The 16,340-nt window shown below is 38.5% G+C and overlaps 1 protein-coding gene across 1 annotated transcript in view; it reads left to right on the top strand.

The window, feature by feature from the left end:
* Positions 1-13,787, top strand: part of LOC139147546 (solute carrier family 28 member 3-like) — a 42,653-nt gene extending 28,866 nt beyond the window's left edge. The window contains exons 9-12 of the mRNA XM_070718673.1: positions 454-622; positions 11,297-11,473; positions 12,135-12,315; positions 12,653-13,787. Coding sequence (XP_070574774.1) covers positions 454-622; positions 11,297-11,473; positions 12,135-12,315; positions 12,653-12,726 — 601 coding nt within the window. The 3' untranslated portion in view covers positions 12,727-13,787. The remainder of the gene's footprint in view (positions 1-453; positions 623-11,296; positions 11,474-12,134; positions 12,316-12,652) is intronic.
* Positions 13,788-16,340: the final 2,553 nt, after the last annotated feature.

Below are 16,340 nucleotides of genomic sequence, written 5' to 3'. Positions count from 1 at the left end.
AATAGAACAACTGTATGCTTGTTTTCAAGCTCCGATTGTCGCAGTTCCAGGCTTTGACAATATCCGAACTCATTTTATCAAGTTCGGGGACCCGCTAATATATTTTATATGAATGCATTAATCATTGCAATATAATTCAACAGTATCCATAATGGATATAGAGGTGTATTTTCTATACCTGCACTTCTTACACCCCCAGCAGATCTGCAATGCATTATGGTTAGGGAATCCAGCAATATCCATAGAGGATTACAAGATGTATTCCCAAAATCAACTCCAGAGAGTGTTTAACTGGATACTAATAGAATCCATTGTGTATTCTACAACTATATTCTCTAAACTGGATAGCAATGGATCCCTTATGGATTCCGCTGTATACTGGTAGAATCCACTGAACTATATTCTAGTGGATTTTGATAGATACGGAACATTTGGCACAGTGTTAAATATAAGGAAATACCAGAATGTAATCGACGCCATTGCTCGCGGAGCAATGGCAGCTGTCCCCGTGGTTGTGAACGTGGGTGTCAACTTTCTCGTTTTCTTGGCGTTCTTAGAATTTCTAAATGCCTTTCTTACATGGGCTGGTGGAATGGTCGGTTATCCTGAACTAAGCTTTGAGGTATGTTGGCTGAGAGCGACAAAATTATGTATTGCCAAGTATGTCCAAATGTTAAATTTATATATTAAGAACTACGGCGCGCCAAATGTTTCAAAAATATTTATCGTCATAGAGTAAAAATAAACTGCCAAATTTTCTTTCTAAATAAAGTATTAAACGTGTATGAATAAGAAAGAAAAAATTTCTTTCGTCCATATCATTGTATTTTAATAATGTACTTTTTCGCAAAAATAACATTCATTTGAAAATATGTGTCATTAAATATTTGAATGTGTCTGTACAGATAAAGATGACGTGCAACCGTCGTTCTCGATTGAAATAAAAATTCGATGGAATTATGAAGAAAATAAACGAGACAAGTATTATTGCAAAAAGGGGAGAATGTTATGCAATACTTAATTGTAAAATACCCTTTAAACCGTAATGAGAAGATAAACTGTTTGCAAAAATTTGAAAATACCACAATCCCATACTTATTGACGTACATACACGTGTATTTGATATAAAGGTGCAATGAATGCTGATTATAAGGGAAAAAAGCAAAAAAAAATCAAGCACACACAAAAAAAATATTGAAATGCTTAAAAACAAAGCCAAAATAGTACTTTCACTACTACAAAAAACCCAAAGCGAACCACCATCAGGTCTGACTAAAAAAATAGAGAAAATCACAACTGAAAAGTCGACCGAGATCGCGCTGGCGTTGAGGCTGAAAAGAAACCAAAACGAGGTCAGCTTGAAAAAAAAAACCAAAACGAGGTTACAAAAAAACAAAAAAACAACGAAAACGAGGTTACAAAAAAAAAAAAAAAAACAGTAGGAAAAAAAGAGCCCGTTCGAGAAAAGAAAACAGAGTGGGACACCCCACAGAAAAAGCCCAACATGTAATTAAATAATTCTCAATCTGATTGTTAGAGTTTAGTGCCAGAGGGTTTTGGATCATCACACTCGATATTGGACAAGATATTTTGGGTATTTCAGCGAGAACTCTCAGCTTCTAGTCTTCAATATCATCTCATGGACGTCCAAGTTACCGATACGTCCCATTCTATATTAAACAGTTACAAGTGGACAAAACATTCGTGGTGGTTCGTCGGCTGCCAGCGGTCCCCTCGCTCATGGCCTGCCTCAATGTAGCCCCTGGAGGTGGTAAGCCAGCGGCCGGCGGTCCCGTCGCTAGTACAGTACACGCCGCGCCGGTGACCAGCAATCACCTCACTGTACAGTGTAGGGCTGCCTCTCCAAACCATAGACCGTCTGTGCAAAAACCATGGAGTCCTACCCCAACAAAACGATGGCTAGCCGCTAGCCCACGGGTACGTGTGTGATTTCGATACATAGCGGCCGCCGTGTGGGTATGCATAGTAAAATTGCATACCACGCGGCGGCCGCTATGTATCGAACCACACGTAACCGTGGGTTTAGCCTCTAAACGGAGTGTGGCAAAGGAAAAAATACTCAGGCTAAAACACTCCGTTTAGATTCGAGGCAACGTTTTCAGTAGTACATGTAGAACGCGAACGCGCCCGACTTGACAAACACTGATCAAGCAGCCGCTATTTCTCTATATACTGATTAATGTAGCTTTGGGTGGCAGGGCTGTGAGTTACCGGCGTTACACGGCCAGACCGTATAACGCCGGTAACTCACCGCCCTGGCACCCAGAGCTACAGTATAGGCTACTGCACAAATATCGTAGCTCCATATATTGGACTGTGTGGAAATAAAGCTTTCTGCAATGGGGATCTACATGTCGTGTATGTGCCGGTCTAGCCCTGCGAGTATAATGAGAGTGTCTGGCGTTGCGAAGGCCGGACACTCTCGCCATACTCGTTAGGCTTGTGCCCGTCCTGAGGGATCGCGGTTTCATCATAGTGCGTGTTTATAGTTGCGTCGCTCGTCTTGTCGAACACGGAAAACGATGGACGTTCTCTCAACACGCGGCAGATTTCTTCAAAAGTATTCATTTTTAATGCTTTGGGTGATCTTTGAGGATAGACGGGTAATTATCAAACAACCAGGTGGTTTATTACCATGGTATTTGAATTCATTCCATCGTAGAAATCCACGATTACATGTGGTTCGATACATAGCGGCCGCCGCGTTGTATGCATACCACACGGTTGCCGCCGGCCGCTATGTATCGAACCACACGTAACCGTGTAGAAATCATATAACGGAGCGGCTCGGTGCAAGGCCTGCATGTGAGCCCCTGCCGTACCGCACCTAAGGCATCCATATGTTCGCAGTGTTGCTATGAAGGGACATGGGTTGTACGTCTCGCTCGTGATCTGAACTGTGGACTGTCTCAAATTGGCTCAGTTAACTTGACTCTCTGGAACTATTCACTGTTAACCTGGACGTTCTTTAGGTGATATTGCACTTCACTTCATCAAGTACGGTTTCAAGTAGCTCTGCTTGGCAGGGCCCAGCCAAACAGAGCTAGGATTCAAGATGTCAAAGTTATCACTGAAATGCTCAATTAATATTTCGTCAAACATTTGAGTATGTGGTGATCGGATTCCCAGCTGTTGGGGATTCATCGATCGAAGGAAACGTGAACCATGAGTTTTTTGAATAAATTAATTGTAATTTCGCGCGTTTGGGTTTTTTGTGTGGCGAGTGCTCGTTTTTTTTTTGTTTTTTTATTTTTTATTTATTTTTTGCTGTGGCGAGTGCTCATTTGTTTTTTCTTTCCACAGGCACACGCGTTTTTTTGTATTTGCTGTGTCAATGGCATTTTTATTTTTTTTATTTATTTTTTTAGTAGATGATGTCCACTTTTGTCTAGCCATCACTGCCGAATTTTTTCTGTGATTCTCTCTCTTTACTGTTAAAGCGACTGGTGGTTCATATTATATTTTTGATTATCTACAATACGTTTTTTATGAGACGTACTGCTTTTTAATTTTCTTAAGTAAATAAATAATTTTATGTATGCATGGCTTTTTTTTGTCTGATTCTTTTATAATGATTTTTTGTATGTGGTTCACATTTTGATTTTTTTGTAATATTTTTCCGAGTGGTAGTAGTGGTTTTTTAGTGATTTTCCTGTGATTTTGTGTACGTACCACTGTAAACATCTTGTACTTTTTTTGTTAAATCAGCACTAATTGCACCTTTTACGCGAACTATTATACGTGTATGTATGTCGATAGGTATGGATGTATGACTTTTTCAAATCGTTGAAAATTGTTTATTTCCTAATTACGCTTTAAAGAATATTCTCAAGTTAAAATGAAGTATTAAATGACATTTCCATCTTTTGGTTTTTAATGATACTTTTCTTACTTATTTCCTTCCGTAATGACACCTAATTTTTATTTCAATCGAGAAGACAGTTTATTTTTGCACCGAATCGATAAATATTTTTGAAACATTTGGCGCGCCGTATTACGGCGCGCCAAATGTTTCAAAAATATTTATCGATTCGTAGAGCAAAAATAAACTGCCAAATTTTCTTTCTAAATAAAGTATTAAACGTGTATGAATAATAAAGAAAAAATTTCTTTCGTCCATATCATTGTATTTTAATAATGTACTTTTTCGCAAAAATAACATTCATTTGAAAATATGTGTCATTAAATATTTGAATGTGTCTGTACAGATAAAGATGACGTGCAACCGTCGTTCTCGATTGAAATAAAAATTCGATGGAATTATGGAAGAAAATAAACGAGACAAGTATTATTGCAAAAAGGGGAGAATGTTATGCAATACTGAATTGTAAAATACCCTTTAAACCGTAATGAGAAGATAAACTGTTTGCAAAAATTTGAAAATACCACAATCCCATACTTATTGACGTATATAAGCTTACACGTGTATTTGATATAAAGGTGCAATGAATGCTGATTATAAGGAAAAAAGCAAAAAAAAAATCAAGCACACACAAAAAAAATATTGAAATGCTTAAAAACAAAGCCAAAAATAGTACTTTCACTACTACAAAAACCCAAAGCGAACCACCATCAGGTCTGACTAAAAAAAGAAAGAAAATCACAACTGAAAAGTCGACCGAGATCGCGCTGGCGTTGAGGCTGAAAAGAAACCAAAACGAGGTCAGCTTGAAAAAAAAACCAAAACGAGGTTACAAAAAAACAAAAAAACAACGAAAACGAGGTTACCAAAAAAAAAAAAAAACCATTAGAAAAAAGAGGCCCGTTCGAGAAAAAAAAAACAGAGTGGGACACCCCAGAGAAAAAGCCCAACATGTAAATTAAATAATTCTCAATCTGATTGTTAGAGTTTAGTGCCAGAGGGTTTTGGATCATCACACTCGGATATTGGACAAGATATTTTGGGTATTTCAGCGAGAACTCTCAGCTTCTAATCTTCAATATCATCTCATGGACGTCCAAGTTACCCATACGTCCCATTCTATATTTAACAGTTACAAGTGGACAAAACATTCGTGGTGGTTCGTCGGCTGCCAGCGGTCCCCTCGCTCATGGCCTGCCTCAATGTAGCCCCTGGAGGTGGTAAGCTAGCGGCCAGCGGTCCCGTCGCTAGTACAGTACACGCCGCGCCGGCGACCAGCAATCACCTCACTGTACAGTGTAGGGCTGCCTCTCCCAAACCATAGACAGTCTGTGCCAAAACCATGGAGTCCTACCCCAACAAAACGATGGCTAGCCGCTAGCCCACGGGTACGTGTGTGATTTCGATACATAGCGGCCGCCGTGTTGGTATGCATAGTAAAATTGCATACCACGCGGCGGCCGCTATGTATCGAACCACACGTAACCGTGGGTTTAGCCTCTAAACGGAGTGTGGCAAAGGAAAAAATACTCAGGCTAAAACACTCCGTTTAGATTCGAGGCAACGTTTTCAGTAGTACATGTAGAACGTGAACGCGCCCAACTTGACAAACACTGATCAAGCAGCCGCTATTTCTCTATATACTGATTAATGTAGCTTTGGGTGGCAGGGCTGTGAGTTACCGGCGTTACACGGCCAGACCGTATAACGCCGGTAACTCACCGCCCTGGCACCCAGAGCTACAGTATAGGCTACTGCACAAATATCGTAGCTCCATATATTGGACTGTGTGGAAATAAAGCTTTCTGCAATGGGGATCTACATGTCGTGTATGTGCCGGTCTAGCCCTGCGAGTATAATGAGAGTGTCTGGCGTTGCGAAGGCCGGACACTCTCGCCATACTCGTTAGGCTTGTGCCCGTCCTGAGGGATCGCGGTTTCATCATAGTGCGTGTTTATAGTTGCGTCGCTCGTCTTGTCGAACACGGAAAACGATGGACGTTCTCTCAGACACGCGCAGATTTCTTCAAAAGTATTCATTTTTAATGCTTTGGGTGATCTTTGAGGATAGACGGGTAATTATCAAACAACCAGGTGGTTTATTACCATGGTATTTGAATTCATTCCATCGTAGAAATCCACGATTACATGTGGTTCGATACATAGCGGCCGCCGCGTTGTATGCATACCACACGGTTGCCGCCGGCCGCTATGTATCGAACCACACGTAACCGTGTAGAAATCATATAACGGAGCGGCTCGGTGCAAGGCCTGCATGTGAGCCCCCTGCCGTACCGCACCTAAGGCATCCATATGTTCGCAGTGTTGCTATGAAGGGACATGGGTTGTACGTCTCGCTCGTGATCTGAACTGTGGACTGTCTCAAATTGGCTCAGTTAACTTGACTCTCTGGAACTATTCACTGTTAACCTGGACGTTCTTTAGGTGATATTGCACTTCACTTCATCAAGTACGGTTTCAAGTAGCTCTGCTTGGCAGGGCCCAGCCAAACAGAGCTAGGATTCAAGATGTCAAAGTTATCACTGAAATGCTCAATTAATATTTCGTCAAACATTTGAGTATGTGGTGATTGGATTCCCGGTTGTTGGGGATTCATCGATCGAAGGAAACGTGAACCATGGGTTTTTTGAATAAATTAATTGTAATTTCGAGCGTTTGGTTTTTTTTTTGTGTGGCGAGTGCTCGTTTTTTTTATTTTTTTTTATTTTTTTATTTTTTTTTTTGCTGTGGCGAGTGCTCATTTGTTTTTTCTTTCCACAGGCCCACGCGTTTTTTTGTATTTGCTGCGTCCATGGCATTTTTTATTTTTTTTATTTATTTTTTTAGTAGATGATGTCCACTTTTGTCTAGCCATCACTGCCGAATTTTTTCTGTGATTCTCTCTCTTTACTGTTAAAGCGACTGGTGGTTCATATTATATTTTTGATTATCTACAATACGTTTTTTATGAGACGTACTGCTTTTTAATTTTCTTAAGTACATAAATAATTTTATGTATGCATGGCTTTTTTGTCTGATTCTTTTATAATGATTTTCTGTATGTGGTTCACATTTTGATTTTTTGTAATATTTTTTCCGAGTGGTAGTAGTGGTTTTTTAGTGATTTTCCTGTGATTTTTGTGTACGTACCACTGTAAACATCTTATACTTTTTTTGTAAAATCAGCACTAATTGCACCTTTTACGCGAACTATTATACGTGTATGTATGTCGATAGGTATGGATGTATGACTTTTTCAAATCGTTGAAAATTGTTTATTTCCTAATTACGCTTTAAAGAATATTCTCAAGTTAAAATGAAGTATTAAATGACATTTCCATCTTTTGGTTTTTAATTATACTTTTCTTACTTATTTCCTTCCGTAATGACACCTAATTTTTATTTCAATCGAGAAAGACAGTTTATTTTTGCACCGAATCGATAAATATTTTTGAAACATTTGGCGCGCCGTAGTTACTGTACGGCGCGCCAAATGTTTCAAAAATATTTATCGTCATAGAGTAAAATAAACTGCCAAATTTTCTTTCTAAATAAAGTCTTAAACGTGTATGAATAATAAAGAAAAAATTTCTTTCGTCCATATCATTGTATTTTAATAATGTACTTTTTCGCAAAAATAACATTCATTTGAAAATATGTGTCATTAAATATTTGAATGTGTCTGTACAGATAAAGATGACGTGCAACCGTCGTTCTCGATTGAAATAAAAATTCGATGGAATTATGGAAGAAAATAAACGAGACAAGTATTATTGCAAAAAAGGGGAGAATGTTATGCAATACTTAATTGTAAAATACCCTTTAAACCGTAATGAGAAGATAAACTGTTTGCAAAAATTTGAAAATACCACAATCCCATACTTATTGACGTATATACACGTGTATTTGATATAAAGGTGCAATGAATGCTGATTATAAGGGAAAAAGCAAAAAAAAAATCAAGCACACACAAAAAAAATATTGAAATGCTTAAAAACAAAGCCAAAAATAGTACTTTCACTACTACAAAAAACCCAAAGCGAACCACCATCAGGTCTGACTAAAAAAAAGAAAGAAAATCACAACTGAAAAGTCGACCGAGATCGCGCTGGCGTTGAGGCTGAAAAGAAACAAAACGAGGTCAGCTTGAAAAAAAACAAAACGAGGTTACAAAAAAAACAAAAAAACAACGAAAACGAGTTTCCAAAAAAAAAAAAAAAACAGTAGGAAAAAAAGAGGCCCGTTCGAGAAAAGAAAACAGAGTGGGACACCCCGCAGAAAAAGCCCAACATGTAAATTAAATAATTCTCAATCTGATTGTTAGAGTTTAGTGCCAGAGGGTTTTGGATCATCACACTCGGATATTGGACAAGATATTTTGGGTATTTCAGCGAGAACTCTCAGCTTCTAGTCTTCAATATCATCTCATGGACGTCCAAGTTACCGATGTCCCATTCTATATTAAACAGTTACAAGTGGACAAAACATGCGTGGTGGTTCGTCGGCTGCCAGCGGTCCCCTCGCTCATGGCCTGCCTCAATGTAGCCCCTGGAGGTGGTAAGCCAGCGGCCGGCGGTCCCGTCGCTAGTACAGTACACGCCGCGCCGGCGACCAGCGATCACCTCACTGTACAGTGTAGGGCCGCCTCTCCCAAACTGTAGACAGTCTGTGCTAAAACCATGGCGTCCTACCCCAACAAAACGATGGCTAGCCGCTAGGCCACGGGTACGTGTGTGATTTCGATACATAGCGGCCGCCGTGTTGGTATGCATAGTAAAATTGCATACCACGCGGCGGCCACTATGTATCGAACCACACGTAACCGTGGGTTTAGCCTCTAAACGGAGTGTGGCAAAGGAAAAAATACTCAGGCTAAAACACTCCGTTTAGATTCGAGGCAACGTTTTCAGTAGTACATGTAGAACGTGAACGCGCCCGACTTGACAAACACTGATCAAGCAGCCGCTATTTCTCTATATACTGATTAATGTAGCTTTGGTTGGCAGGGCTGTGAGTTACCGGCGTTACACGGCCAGACCGTATAACGCCGGTAACTCACCGCCCTGGCACCCAGAGCTACAGTATAGGCTACTGCACAAATATCGTAGCTCCATATATTGGACTGTGTGGAAATATAGCTTTCTGCAATGGGGTTCTACATGTCGTGTATGTGCCGGTCTAGCCCTGCGAGTATAATGAGAGTGTCTGGCGTTGCGAAGGCCGGACACTCTCGCCATACTCGTTAGGCTTGTGCCCGTCCTGAGGGATCGCGGTTTCATCATAGTGCGTGTTTATAGTTGCGTCGCTCGTCTTGTCGAACACGGAAAACGATGGACGTTCTCTCAACACGCGGCAGATTTCTTCAAAAGTATTCATTTTTAATGCTTTGGGTGATCTTTGAGGATAGACGGGTAATTATCAAACAACCAGGTGGTTTATTACCATGGTATTTGAATTCATTCCATCGTAGAAATCCACGGTTACATGTCCGCCGCGTTGTCTGCATACCACACGGTGGCCGCCGGCCGCTATGTATCGAACCACACGTAACCGTGTAGAAATCATATAACGGAGCGGCTCGGTGCAAGGCCTGCATGTGAGCCCCCTGCCGTACCGCACCTAAGGCATCCATATGTTCGCAGTGTTGCTATGAAGGGACATGGGTTGTACGTCTCGCTCGTGATCTGAACTGTGGACTGTCTCAAATTGGCTCAGTTAACTTGACTCTCTGGAACTATTCACTGTTAACCTGGACGTTCTTTAGGTGATATTGCACTTCACTTCATCAAGTACGGTTTCAAGTAGCTCTGCTTGGCAGGGCCCAGCCAAACAGAGCTAGGATTCAAGATGTCAAAGTTATCACTGAAATGCTCAATTAATATTTCGTCAAACATTTGAGTATGTGGTGATTGGATTCCCGGTTGTTGGGGATTCATCGATCGAAGGAAACGTGAACCATGGGTTTTTTGAATAAATTAATTGTAATTTCGAGCGTTTGGTTTTTTTTTTGTGTGGCGAGTGCTCGTTTTTTTTATTTTTTTTTATTTTTTTTTATTTTTTTATTTTTTTTTTTTGCTGTGGCGAGTGCTCATTGTTTTTTTTCTTTCCACAGGCCCACGCGTTTTTTTGTATTTGCTGCGTCCATGGCATTTTTTATTTTTTTTATTTATTTTTTTTAGTAGATGATGTCCACTTTTGTCTAGCCATCACTGCCGAATTTTTTCTGTGATTCTCTCTCTTTACTGTTAAAGCGACTGGTGGTTCATATTACATTTTTGATTATCTACAATACGTTTTTTATGAGACGTACTGCTTTTTAATTTTCTTAAGTAAATAAATAATTTTATGTATGCATGGCTTTTTTTGTCTGATTCTTTTATAATGATTTTCTGTATGTGGTTCACATTTTGATTTTTTGTAATATTTTTTCCGAGTGGTAGTAGTGGTTTTTTAGTGATTTTCCTGTGATTTTTGTGTACGTACCACTGTATAACATCTTATCTTTTTTTGTAAAATCAGCACTAATTGCACCTTTTACGCGAACTATTATACGTGTATGTATGTCGATAGGTATGGATGTATGACTTTTTCAAATCGTTGAAAATTGTTTATTTCCTAATTACGCTTTAAAGAATATTCTCAAGTTAAAATGAAGTATTAAATGACATTTCCATCTTTTGGTTTTTAATGATACTTTTCTTACTTATTTCCTTCCGTAATGACACCTAATTTTTATTTCAATCGAGAAAGACAGTTTATTTTTGCACCGAATCGATAAATATTTTTGAAACATTTGGCGCGCCGTATAAGAACATATAAAGAAATAAAAGTAAGCGTTTCGCAAAGGATTCAAGAGTCCTTAAAATACTAAAACGCAATGTCGTAAAATAAAGCTAGAGCTGCATTGGAAACATGGCCCACATCAACACCATCGTATGACAAATATCTTCATAGACAAAAACATAACCAAGATCTTAGGAGAGTGCAAAAGTAAGAATATAATGATTGCCCACTTGGAGGCGTCGATCAATCAAAGGGTGTTTTAAACGAGACAAGCTTTAGTTACGACTCAAAGACACTAGATGTTCTAGACACAACACGCTAATCATTTACAGTTCTTCAACACTTCAACAACAAAGCATATAGCAAAAGTGCATAATGTTCTAAATACATTTAATCTCAGATCAAAAACAGGTCGATCCCGCCCACGGCAACTAGGTAATCGGGCATATCTAAGAGATGTCTCTTTGTTTAACAGAGACATTACTCATTATTAATCGTGAAATATCAAAACTATTGAATGGATGTGTTGAACATATCTCCGAATGCACAAAGGAGACTAGGAAGTATATATACATAAATATGAAAACACCATTCAATTTCTTCCACACTTATGGTTTCCTTTTAATAATAGCTCATCTGCTCTTGGGTGTTTATGCCAATTGCATATTTAATGGGCGTTGAATGGAAGGACTGTTTCATCGTTGCCGAACTGATTGGTATCAAGATTGCCACAAGTGTACTGGTATCGTTCGATAAGCTCGCAGTTATTTTGGAAAATCGTCAGCTAGGATTGGAGCCATCCATTTCAGTAAGTACTTTGACAGAGCAACATAATTGTACATGGCACTGTTACATTTAAATAGTGAAACAAAAACAAGTCAAACTAAAACATTATTCCTAATTAAAGCGTCTTGTCCCTCGACTCTCGTTCTTAAATGATAGTAGCGTACATCCGCTGTAGATTTCTTCGTATTGTCTTAGTAATGCTGACGTTAAGGTCACTGTGTCACTGTCAGCAATTTGCTGAACAAGAGATGTAAACGCCTTTTGTTGTGAGGTTAGTGATTTTTGGCGTGACATCGATATATATATATATATATATATATATATATATATATATATATATATATATATATATATATATACATACATATATAAATAAATATATATATATATATATATATATATATATATATATATATATATATATTATATATATATATTATAATAGATATATAGATATGCAGATAGATACAGATGTCCTCGCGGGAAATTACAGTGCTCGATGCGGAAAGCAGAGCGATAGAAATAATTAATAATTAATATTAATAAATAATAATTAATATTAATATATATATATATATATATATATATATATATATATATATATATATATATATATATATATATATATATGGAAACTCAAAAGTCAAAATCAAGCCTATTACATTGAGTTCTTTCTCATTTAGCCTCGTTCTGAGCTGATCGCGACATATGCCCTCTGCGGATTTTCTCATGTCGCTGGCATTGGCATGACGATGGGGTTATTGGTTGGACTTGCACCTCGCAGAACAAAAGACATCAATGCTGTAGCTGTAAGAGCAATGATAGCCGGGAACGCTGCCAATTTTCTAACAGCCGCTATTGCCGGTAGGTTATCAATAACATGCAACTTTCGATATAGTCGAGACGAAATAAGCTTGACCTGCTCAGACTAAAACGCGATGAGCTGGTTCCATAGAAATTTTGTAACAACGGAAATCTGCCTAAGTTTATTTGCATCTACGCACAAGCATTGTATTTGATTTTTGAACCAAGATTAGAGTATATTTCATCGGCCAGCATATTGTTGATGTTTACAGCAAATTCTAGCTAGACCAGCAGAGTTCTGATCTATTTATACGGTAATAATCGATTACCATAGCTGCTGATATATTAAATGACATTATTAATTTATTTATTTGACTGTTTGTTTATCTATTCGAAGGCATTCTGTATGAAGGTGATGACTTTTCAGAAATCGGGAACAGCACAACTGTCAACATAACTGGATCGTGGTAGCCAAAAAACGAGTGACATATTTACTGTAACCAATTTCTTCGATGTACCAGTTCTTACCTATGGAAACAGGAACTACCCTTCGCCCACCTTACATATATTATTAGGATCCCTAGACTGGGACATCATTCTTAATGACAATGTGACAATTGCTTATAAGTGTTATCAATTGTATAAGGTCAACCAGCGCCACGGTATTCAATTTTTTCCTGCTTTGACTGAGCGTCGTAGTAGAGGTGTTCTCTGTTCTCACCTCACTACATTTGAGCCTCAAAACGCCGAAGAATAATTACTATTCTCTTCATTAACATTTTTTTAGTTTCCTTTTCCCCAATTGAAATTCCTTACGATATAATGGATTCAATTTCAAGGAATTTGTAAGCTTGTCTCAGTCCATTCCTAAAATTGCCTACTGCTATGAAGTAAAACTACAGAAAATATACCCAGGACAAGATCACTCAGAATATCAGAGATATGTAAGATCTTTACATATTGACAATGTATGCTGTAATGTGCAATTATGATAACGATTTATTTCTTCATGTAAGGTTTTTGTATTTAAAGGGGTTTCAGTGGTGACAATGATTTAAAAGTGTTAATCAAAAAAGGTATAACACAAAAGTTCTCGATTATCAGTAATTGTCGGTAAAATTTTAATCCATTTACAACAACATTACAAACGTTTATCTAGTTATCTCTATCCATAGCTATTAAGGATGTGTTCGTGCTTGAATTGTATCAAATACATTTAGTAGATTATGGTCTTGCATCAGTTAAGTTCATCAGGTATATATTTTCGGATTTTTGTACGTCTGTATTAGTCATCCGTTCAAGTGAGGAGACAACACGCCAGAAAACACTTTCTTATTCTTACGGGCGAACACAACTTATGTACGGAGTGGATTAAGCATTTACTTAACTGAAATGTATTGAAATAGATTGTTTTACTGAACATCGCAAATTCGAATCCGTGAAAATGCTAGAATTGTGGGGAAAGTTTGGAAAATGGAAACAGTGCAAACAAGCTTGCACGGATGATATAAATAAAGCGACTTTTAATTTAATTTTGATTGTTTGGTTTGAAATGTTTCGGTCGTGCAGCTGATCAAAGATCATAAACTTGCAAAACCCATTCAGTTGTGTAAAGTCTGTAATTTTCACGTAAGCCAGCTGGAGCCGATAAGGCGTTCGTCAGCCGTTTAAGGTTTATTTTTGTACTTTCTACGGGTCCGGAGTCAGTCAACATCAAGAAGGCAGATATCGTCCATGAGAATGCAGATCCAAGACGTACATCACGCACTTTGACCGTAGTTTTGAAATGTAGGCCGACCGGCCGTTCAATTTTGCACTGTAGTTATGCCTTTCTCCACCTTTATCTGTTTCCGTCCCCTTTTTTCTCTCACAAGGTCTGCCTCACTTTATACTTCTCCGTATCTGCCACTATCCCTATTCAGATATGCATTCTCTATTTCTCTCCATCCCTCCCTCCCCTCCTTCTCAGGTATGTATGTCAAAAACGTATATTTATTAAATCTCTGAGGCAGGCCTTATAATACAGAGTGGATTTTATAACTACATATAGGATGAGCTCGGTGTTGTCCAAAGTCGGGCATTAATATATAGGTTATAGGTTATTAATATATAGTGAACAGATGTAAAACAAATCCATGACATGTCTGGTTAAAATACCCGTAATTGCAAAAAATTGCATTCAATGTCCTTCCCGCCAAGGGTTTGGGATTAGAAAAAAAAGAATTGATTTTCCCCTACAAAGAATATGTTGGTACAGAATAAGTAGAGCCCCTTGGTTTTAATCATGTAAACCCTTTTGTCAGTTTTCTGTCAAGAGAATTGATTATATTGGGTTTTTTTTTTAATAATGCACAAATGATGCATTACTCTGGGCGGGAAGACAGTGGAAGAGAGCAAGCATGTCAGTCTTGTGTACTATTTGTCGGTCGTCTAACGTGGGGAAAATCTCGCAGGAGGAGCACGGGTATGAAAATCGATCCCTCACTGTCGAGCGCGGATATAGTTTAAGCATATTAAGTAAACCTCTCAAATGACTTTAAAATGGCATTCAAATGAACACCTATAATGTTGTTTGTTGGACGGATAATAGTAAGGAATATGTAACTGTATGAAAGACAAGACTCTGATTATCTGACTACATGCGTATCATTATATCCCGCTCGGTTTGTTAAATCACGATATCTCAACACAGTTTGTAAATCAACTCTGAACGTTGTCATTTGGGTTTCTTTTATCGTTGTCGGTGGTAGGTGTTGACATGAACGTTTTACTGTACTATATGCAGATAAATGTTTCAATCTTTACGTCTACACTTAAAAGTCTAAACTTTAACATGCTCTCAAGTTGCCAGACAATGACATCATTGATGATTTTCATGGCGCGCTTTGTCTGGCTCATGGAGTTTTATTTAGGTCTTTGCGAAAGCAACCAATGACATTTGAGGCTGCCCTCCTGACATAGGGTCGACTGTCATGAAGCACTGGAAAGGTCATCAAATCACTCTCTACCTTGTCGCCAAAAGTGTGTTATCGTGTGTCGCACAATTTACTGTCGCACACAAACACGTTTGACTTAGTAAAATATTACTGATCTTAATGAGAAGCCCCCCCCCCTTCTGAGACAAGCCTTATTAAAACGTTGTTATGGTACAGCTCGAATGAGCCAGTGGAAAGAGATCTCCGTGTACTTAAAGTTGTGGGTCATCCGTGGAACTTTCAGAAGCCCTATGTTGACATCCTACGGGCTATTTACTGTGCGTTTCACCTAGGTGCCGCAACTCAGCGTATGAGAAGGACACAATCCACGTACAAAACACACGATTAGCTTGGGTATCACGGACACATTTCAAAGCCACCGACTCGTCGATTAATTACAGTAAACCAGCATGGGGCAGCCGCTGTCTAGACTGAGAGGTAAACAGTTGACTAGACTTGATCTACAATGTAACTGTTTCTTTTACAATTTCAGCAAAGAGTTCAAGAGGTGAAGGTATTCTCAACAGAAACGGTTATACAGCAAAAAACAGGATGGTTGAACAGTCTCATATACATTACGTTTACTTTTTTGTAAGTCCCACACAAGTTCTATAGATAACATTGTAGATAAAAGAGCCGACTCATTTGAGTGAAATACCAATCATGTAACACTCCACTCCACTGTTTATCCTTGTGTGTCTATAAAAACAGATTGGCATCAGTAGGTATACATTGTATTATGGTTTGTTTAGCCAGAGTGCTGTCCTAATTAACTTCAGTCTCTACTATCAACTCAACAAGTAATTTATCAATTCCCTTGTGTGTTCTATCCAGACACTCAAATGAGTCGGCTCTTCTTATCTACAATGTTATCTACAAAACTTGTATGCTACGTACAAAAAGTAAACGTAATGTATATGAGACTGTCCAACCATCCTGTTTTTTGCTGTAACTACAAAGCCACACATTGTAGATCAAGTGTATCTCTCAGTCTAGACAGAGCGGCTGCCCTATGCTGGTTTACTGTAATTAATCAATTAGTCGGTGACTTTCAAATCGTTTGTTTTGTACGTGGATTGTGTCCGTCTCATACGCTGAGTTCCGGTACCT

Source organism: Ptychodera flava, chromosome 13 (genome assembly GCF_041260155.1).
Source record: "Ptychodera flava strain L36383 chromosome 13, AS_Pfla_20210202, whole genome shotgun sequence".
Lineage (NCBI taxonomy): Eukaryota > Metazoa > Hemichordata > Enteropneusta > Ptychoderidae > Ptychodera > Ptychodera flava.
The sequence above is the reverse complement of the archived record's forward strand: the minus strand, read 5'-3'. Positions and strand labels throughout refer to the sequence as shown.